This window comes from Eschrichtius robustus, chromosome 10 (genome assembly GCF_028021215.1).
Source record: "Eschrichtius robustus isolate mEscRob2 chromosome 10, mEscRob2.pri, whole genome shotgun sequence".
NCBI classification, from domain to species: domain Eukaryota; kingdom Metazoa; phylum Chordata; class Mammalia; order Artiodactyla; family Eschrichtiidae; genus Eschrichtius; species Eschrichtius robustus.
In genome coordinates this window covers 21,035,196-21,043,565 of record NC_090833.1, presented here as the reverse complement: position 1 = coordinate 21,043,565, position 8,370 = coordinate 21,035,196, and the positions used below count along the sequence as shown (strand labels likewise).

The following is an 8,370-nucleotide window of genomic DNA, read 5'->3' as shown; positions in this document are numbered from 1 at the left end:
CGAGATGGTGGAATAGGAGATGCCAGCCCTCGTAACCCCACAGACGCACCTATTTTAACAACCACTCATGGACATGAATACCTTTATGAGTGTCCGGAAGTACAACAGAGAGGTTCTAGCACCCAGATAGAGCAAAATAATTGAAGAAAGTAAGAACAGTTTCACTTTACCTGCATCTCCCCTCTCCCAAGGCGGCGTAGCACTGGCATCTCTGGGAGCTTGTTAGAAGTTGGAATCTCAGGCCCCACCCCAGACCTGCTAAATCAGAGCCTGCTGTTTAACAAGTTCCCAGGTGATTCGTATGCACATTATCAGAAGCGCTGTGTTATCTTACATATAATAGAAATCCATAAATAATGTATTGCATTGTTCTGTGTGTTATTTTAAAGTTATATATGGGACTTGCCTGGTGGCGCAGTGGTTAAGAATCTGCCTGACAGCGCAGGGAACACCGGTTTGAGCCCTGGTCCGGGAAGATCCCACACGCCGCGGAGCAACGAAGCCCGTGCGCCACAACTGAGCCTGCGCTCTAGAGCCCACGTGCCACAACTACTGAAGCCCGCGTGCCTAGAGCCCGTGCTCCGCAACAAGAGAAGCCACCGCAATGAGAAGCCCACGTACCGCAACGAAGAGTAGCCCCGCTCGCCGCAACTAGAGAAAGCCCGCGTGCAGCAACAAAGAGCCAATGCAGCCAAAAATAAAATAAGTAAATAAATTTTTTTAAAAAAGTTATATAAATGGTGTCATACTGCACATATCATTCAACAACTGGCTTTTTTCATCTTACAATTTGTTTTTGAGATCTAACAATCTTAATATAGATCTAGTACATTCCCTTTTAACTTGCTGAAGAAAATTCACATTTATGTTACTGATAATGAAATCTATTATTAAGTTATGAAATTAATTCTATCTTCACTAACCCATACTAAATTATGGTTGGGTCTCTTTTTTTTAATAGTAGCCAAGCTAGATAAACAAATTAAATGTCTGAAACAGAGATTTTTTTTATCCTTCCCCACTAAACTGGCTCCTCTAGGTAACTGGAGGAAATGGCAATTCCATCCTTCCAATTGCTCAAGCCAAAATCCTTGGGGGCATCCTGTGTGCTACTTAAGTGCACAGCATTAAACCAGGCCTTGCATTTGTGATTTAGCTTGGTGCTTCCCAGAATTCCGGGCGGCACATGCATGAAGTGGGCCTGGGTTCAAGTCCTAAAAATGTTAATACTCTTCAGCTAAAGACCACCAGGAACATACATGTAATTGAAAAACTGGGTTTATTACTGCAGCTGGGAAGAACACTCACCATGGGGAACCATGGGTGTCTCAGTAGGGGCGTGTTAGGAAGGACCTCCTGCAGGTTTGGGGGAGGATCTAAGGAAGCTCTAGATTGGGTGCTGTCAGAAAGCAGGGGCAAGTCTATGAATGCATCTCTCAGTAAATCCTATCTATAGGAAGAGAAGACCAGCATGAGGATAAAGCTGTAATTAGTAGAGAAGTAGCAGTGACTCATTTTAGCCAAGAGGGGGGCGTGTTTCTGGATTGCACAGTGATTTTTTTTAATGATCTCTGAGTGACCTTGTCTGTGTTGATGTTTCAGGAGATTGTTTATGTCCAACAGAATAACCTGGCCTAGCTGTGAGCATCAGGCCAGCTGGTGATAACCTTGAAGCCTCATGATGGGAGTCAGGCCAATTCCAGGAGAGCAGGGACTGCTCTTTTCTTTCTCAAATGAAAGAAAGAGGTGGTGGTGCCTCCTTTGCAGTCAGCTTCTCTCTGTGACTCCAGGTGAGGGAGAGGAACTGTCCTCAAATTCATTCAGGCTCAGCCCCTGCTTCTCAGAGGTCCGCATCTTCAGTCTGCAGCCCCACATGATCGGCCCCAGCCCTGCATGGGTGATCCAGATCTGTCCCCAGACCCCAAACCCAGAGGACGATGCTGCTCTGGCCTGTTTACCCACATGGTTCCTGTCTGTTTTCTTTCTTTTTGCTCCTCTTGAAAAGGACTGCTCTGTTTCTGATCCACAGACATCTTCACTCCTTGCTTTTGAGCATCCTTAACATTTCATGCTTCATTTGCATAAAATGTTTGGGGTTGAGGTATAGGTTTCAGTGTGAGCTCATCTGCCAACTTGATCTGGGAACCCCTGAGGGTCTTTTTGTGCCTCCCGATTGGCTGTAGTTTCCTGACACGTGTATGGCTGTAGTCTCCAGCCATTTCCCATCATCAACATGGCGCTCTTGTGCATTGATTACTATTGTTGTTAATGTTCTAAGCATTCTCAAGGATATGCTAGGCCATGCCCTTCTGGGTATCAGCTGCTCTGTCCCTTAAATGCAAACTTTTGGAAAATGGGTGATCCTAGCATGACTGGTTGACTTTCTACATAGCCTTTTGTCATATTTCAGCAAACCAGACTGAGCACTTAAGTCAGGAGCAATAAGTCTGAACCTAACTTACTCTTCTGATCTGGAGGCAGAGTAAGAGGTGAGGAGAGTCAGATGCCTAGAAAGCCTCCTCTTGTTAACATAAGCCTTATGTCCATAATGAATGTCATTCTTTCTGCATGACAACCCCTACCCACGTCTTGCTCTGCCCCAACACCCATGTGTAACTCTTACACTGTTTTTATCATCAGCTGATGTTGGGAAAGGATTATAACTGGAAGAGGATCTTTAATTTCCCTTTCTCCAAAGCCTGTAAGCTCCCCAAAGAAGAGGTTAATAACACTCAGCCTCCTTGATGCCTCCTGAATGTACCACATATAGATTGCTGAAGATAAGTGTTGTTCACATTTCATGGAATCTCACTTAACACGTTCACAGTAGATAAAAGCAGTGGTTGAAGGAGGTGTTCCAAGAGTATGAAAAAACACTGACCAAGAGAAAGATAAATACCATATGATATCACTTATATGTGCAATTCAAAACATGACACAGGGACTTCCCTGGTGGTCCAGTGGGTAAGACTCCACGCTCCCAGTGCAGGGGGCTGGGGTTCGATCCCTGATCAGAGAACTAGATCCCACATGCATGCCGCAACTAAGAGTCTGCATGCCACAACTAAGAAGTCCACATGCCGCAACTAAAGATCCCGCATGCTGCAACGAAGATCCCACGTGCCGCAATGAAGACCTGGAGCAGACAAAATAAATATTAAATAAATAAATAAATATGACACAAATGAACCTATCTATGAAACAGAAACAGAATCACAGACATAGAGAGCAGACCTGTGGTTGCCAAGGGGGCTGGGGGCTGGGGGAGGGATGGAATGGGAGTTTGGGATTAGCAGATGTCAGATGAGGAAACTCTAGAGTCTATTTTCCAGGTTGGAAGACAACTGGAAGGTCAGACAACTCTATTCCCAGATTAGAAGTTAAGGATGTGCAGGAAGAAAGGAAGAGATCGAAGGAAGAAAATTTTTCCATAAATTGGAGGGTGAGATGGCTCTCTGGGCTTGGAAGATGGACCACGAACACAGAAATGTATTTGAGTTTCACACTCACACTCTTTTCCCATTTAAAACTTTAAGTCATGATTTTTAGCACATTATCAATTACTGAGCCCTTTTCTCCAGCGTTATATCCACACAGTAACTCTGTAAGGTAGACATCATTCTTTCCCTTTTAATTGCTACATCATTTGCTCAAAAAGCTCATAGCAGGAGTGGATCCTGAACCCAGGTCCTCCAACTCCGAATTTCAAGCTCTCCCAACAAGCTTCCTTACCAAATTATTTTTATTGTAATCGTTGGACATAAACCTCTAATGCTTTTGGGAGGCATGGATCCCTGAGCCAGCCCCTCTCCAGCAGAGCTCACCAACCTGGAGGCCTGGGCCACTCCACTCCCTTGGGCCTGGAGATAGTGATCTACAGAGGCAGAGAAGAGCACATTCAAATACCAACCCTGGTTTATTTCCCAGAATGAAACCAGATGATTCTCCAGGTTAGGACCAAGGGGACTGACTGGGATATTAACTTCTCTTGGATTTTTCCCTTCAGGAACATTCCCATTCAGTAAAATGGTAATTTAGGCAGAGAAAGCCAGAGAGAGCTCAACTTAACCGACTTTGGTAATATGGAAACATGTGGAAATATGTTTTCCTTAACAATCCCATATTTTTGGCAAATTTTCACAAACTTTTTCTTGATTTTGGACTCACGTCTGGTTCTCGGGCTGTGGGAAGCGTGACAGTAACTGCTTTGTCTTGTTTATTGGTCATTGAGGCTCATCAGAGGGGCGGGGCTCCAGCCAGACGGGAAAATGAATGGTACTGATTGGGTGCTTAGGCAGAAGTCTTGGGGATGAAAAAATAACCTGTCTTGAATTTGACATCTTTAGGATATCTTTCTGGCATGATGAGAGATTCATCATCTTCCCAACACTGAGCCTGAGAGATTTCACCAGGGGTGAGCATCTATCTTCAGAGGAGGAGAGATGTCCCAGGATAAGATTGGGAAGACCACTCTGTCTCCAGGCTTCCTTCCTTCCCCAGTCTCCCCACCCCACGATGAGTGTCAGCATGAAAATACTCTACCATAGAGCTCCAGCAGTTGGAATGATTCATTGTTGTTGACATTCATGAGATAAAAAATAATATATTCAGTATAGTTCGTTTGAAGTATGTGAAATTTATTGTCTTCATCATCTGTGGAGGAAACAGAACACAGCTCAGAACTCCTTTGGTCCATGGGAAGGAAGTGAAACCCTTTCACTTCCTATTCTCTCCCACAAAACAAATTCAAGTGCATGTCCTGGAAGAAATAGAGAGTGATATCTACTGCCTTCCATTTGCATCTCTCTGGGATTCATGAGGCAACTTCTAAGGAACACTGGTAGACTGACCACTAGGGGTAGAAAAATTCAGCCACAGCAGCAGCTTTCCCTCTATCATGCTCCCTGAAACTCACCTACCCTCCCTCAGCCATCTCTGCCAACTGTGTGTCTCTGTCTTCTCTATAAGCCCCATTGCATTATATACCCAGGGCTGTATCCTGAATAATGTGCTGTGGCAATGGCCATCAGACATCATCAGAAAGTGGGCAAGGAATGAGAAGCTGTCCTGCCAATTTACTTTCTTTTTTTTTTTTTGCCAATTTTCTTTTGTTGCAGGAGGTACATGTGACCAAACTGCCTTCTATACCTGATGGTACTGTGTGCCAGGCACTGGCTTTTACACACACATTTCTCCCAAATTCAGGATATTGGCTATTAGATGGCCCCACTGTATTACCTAAACAAGCATATCAGGAACTGATCAAGATCCTGAAGATACTGGGTTTTAGCAAATTCCTTGCAGTTGGAAGTAGAATTTAGAAAGACCTTTTTTTTTTGGCATACTTACAGATAACACTATATACACCATCCTCTCCTGCTTTGTCAGAAAGCAAAGACATTTCAGTACATGCTCCACTTACCCTGTAAAACAGAATGAGCTGATGCCCAAGAGATACTGATGGGGCTGGCTCCTTCACACTCTACCTGTAACTTGAGTTTACGATTCCACTGATTAACTGTTGAACATTTTTGGGTATAGTTTCCAAAGAACTTTTATTTACATTATTCACTTTATTTGCTGCTTTGAGAATGAGTCAACTACTTCTATCACTATTACTCTACCACTACTTCCCACTATTACTATTAAGATAGCTACTTGTTGAGAGAATTAGCTGGGTTCTTACCACATGCCAGCCTCTCAGATATGTGCCTATGAACATAACCTCACTTGGTCCTCACAAAAAACCATGAGAGACAATTATTATCATCTTCTTTGACTCTAGGGAAAATTGGGGAAGAAACAGATGAATTTTCTTGGTCACACATATAGATTCAAGAACGAGATAGGCTGTTGATTCTGAATCCTATGCTCTTAACCTATGCTGTCTTGCCACACTACTTATGATTCTGATACCCCTCTACCCCTTACCTCCTCTACTCCTGTTTAAATTCATGCCTGTCACCAATTCTTATCTCTGAATCTAGAAAAGCCACAGGTTCACCAAACCCCAAATCAGTGCCAGATGATGGACCCTGATTTTAGGTACAGGCCCAGAATGTATGTATACGTGTGTGTGTTTGTGTATGTGTGTGTGTGTGTGTGTGTGTGTAGAGGTCCAAGACCATATTCGGGCTTCTGTTTTTTCTTTCCCAAGCAAAAAACCCACTTACTTTGTATGAAATTTAAAGAACAAAGAAAAATTTTCCAAGGCATGGATGTGCTCCACAAAAACTCTCATGCTACCATTTTCTTCTACCTTTTCTTCGGTGTCTGAGGCCAAGAGAATGGAATATCACTCCCCTGAAATCTGCAATAAATCAATAAAATGATTGGGTGAGAAAAGAGGAAAGAGATACAACATGAACACTTGTCTCCTTGAACTCTGGCCTGTGGGCCAGGACTCATCATGGTGATGTGAAGATGAAATTAGAACTCAGATCAATTGGCACCACACCTAGGACTCTTTCCACTGTCCCTCCAGTGAGAATGGAGGTACCCAAATGTTGTCGTCTTTTAACATGGCACAACTGCCCTTAGTCTAAGGTCTGAAATCACCCCTTTTGCCTAATATGTCAAGGAACTGCTGCCCTCCAGGAGGGTCACCTTGTTTCAGAATCCTCCAAACCACCCCCAAAATCCAAGGTCACTATTCTCCACTGCCCCTACCTTTGAAATATCGAAGTTGCTTCTCACAACATCAGGGTTTCCTTCCTTGTGGGCACAGACTAGAGTCAGCCCCAGACACAGCAACGGCAGCTTCATCTTGGCAGGGGACAGTGCTGTCTTCTCTGTAGTCACTGGGAGTGAGTCTTTCCCTGACGGTGGCGCCTCTCCCCAGGGCCTCTGTTTTTATATCTGTTCTGGGTCCAGTTTTTTGTCCACAAGGCACCACCTTTCCTCCATGAAGTGGGAGAACCCAAGACTATCTGATCCCAGAGACCCTATAATTATTGACTCCACGACACAGGTTGAGGCTTGATGTCTTTGGCATGAAGGACAGATGGAAGAGGAATAAGTAATGCTTTAGACCCTCAGGTGTGTCTGGCTGGTAGTTACTACTGAAGAAGCTGCATGTAGATTTCCCTAAAATGTGACCCTAGGGATGTAGCTGTGAGTCTGATCAAGGGAAGGGCAAGTAGCAACTCTCTCTTGGTCAAAAAATATTTGACGGATGAATGGATAATTTGAGGAGTATTGCTCTTCCAATAAGGAATTAGGAGATGCTTCCATACCAAAAAAGCAAAAACTATGCCCTCCCATTTGTGGCCGCAAGTTAAGTAGCTGGTCACCAACCACACTAAGACTTCCTTGCCCAAAACCAAAATACTGCATAGAGCATTTTATAAGTGACCCACGGGAAGGGTGACAGTCTGCCAGGAGGCTGAGAAACAACTAGCCAAAGTCATGACTCAGCATGGGTAAAGGGCTTATGGAGTCCATATATGACCAGATAACAATCCATTTATAACAGGTAACTTGATTGAAACTAACGGCTGACTGGAAATGGACTTAATGACCTTGTCTTTAGTCACACTCTTAATTAATTGAACAAATGACTCATTGAGAAAGCCAGTAGGAACATTCAAGCCATCTTATATAATAGCAAGACATAGTCAGTGCCAAGAAGAATACCAAGAAATAAAGCTTATTTGATTCATGCGCCACAGTGGAAGTACTCCCTGGTCCCTAGCACCCGGGGTGATTATATTCTGCTGGTATTAGCTCAAATCCAGTTCTAAAATATCCATTCTCTTCACTGATGAAAGGTTGCTTGGAGCTAACAGCATCCCATCGTGTCATCTGTGTCCTTCGGAAAACAGATCCTGAGACAGATTTAGGAGTATAAAAGCCTTACTGGGAGTAACACTTGTGAAAGGAAAAAGGAGGAAATGGGATTAGGGAAGGGGAGTTGCCAGACCATGACATAGATCTGACAAAGTCTTTGTCAGCCCAGCAGGGATCTCTGAGCATGTGAGAAGAGTCCTGTATTAGGCAGAAATGGATGGGACCTTGTACCACAGTCTTGCACAGTCATTGGATGGGGCCACCCCAAGAAGACCACTACCTCAGCTCAGGAGTTGAGGCCAATCTGAACCAGTTAACAGTGGAGGCTGTGAGCCAACCACACTCCTCAAGGCTGCGCAATGAGCCCTTTCGTGAAGAGGGAATCTGAGCAATACATGTCTATGTCTGGCACACCATCCTAATATCCAGAAGGAGGCAGTCCCGTCAAAAGGGATCCAGAGTTCTCTTCCCACATGGGGTAGGGGTGGAAGCAGAAACCCTTTCCTTCTTTTCTAGTTTGAAATTTCTACCACAACCTGAGGGTTCCCTGTAGGTAAGAAACCCAAGGATAACAGTGATTGT

At 44.1% G+C, this 8,370-nt stretch overlaps 1 protein-coding gene across 1 annotated transcript; it reads right to left on the bottom strand.

Annotated features, from left to right (window-relative positions):
- Positions 1-1,767: 1,767 nt before the first annotated feature.
- On the bottom strand, positions 1,768-6,765 carry LOC137770911 (allergen Fel d 4-like). Its single transcript, XM_068553970.1, is given in 7 exon segments — positions 1,768-1,908; positions 4,070-4,161; positions 4,164-4,181; positions 4,543-4,653; positions 5,350-5,423; positions 6,174-6,310; positions 6,670-6,765. Coding segments are annotated over 7 exon segments (669 nt in total).
- Positions 6,766-8,370: the final 1,605 nt, after the last annotated feature.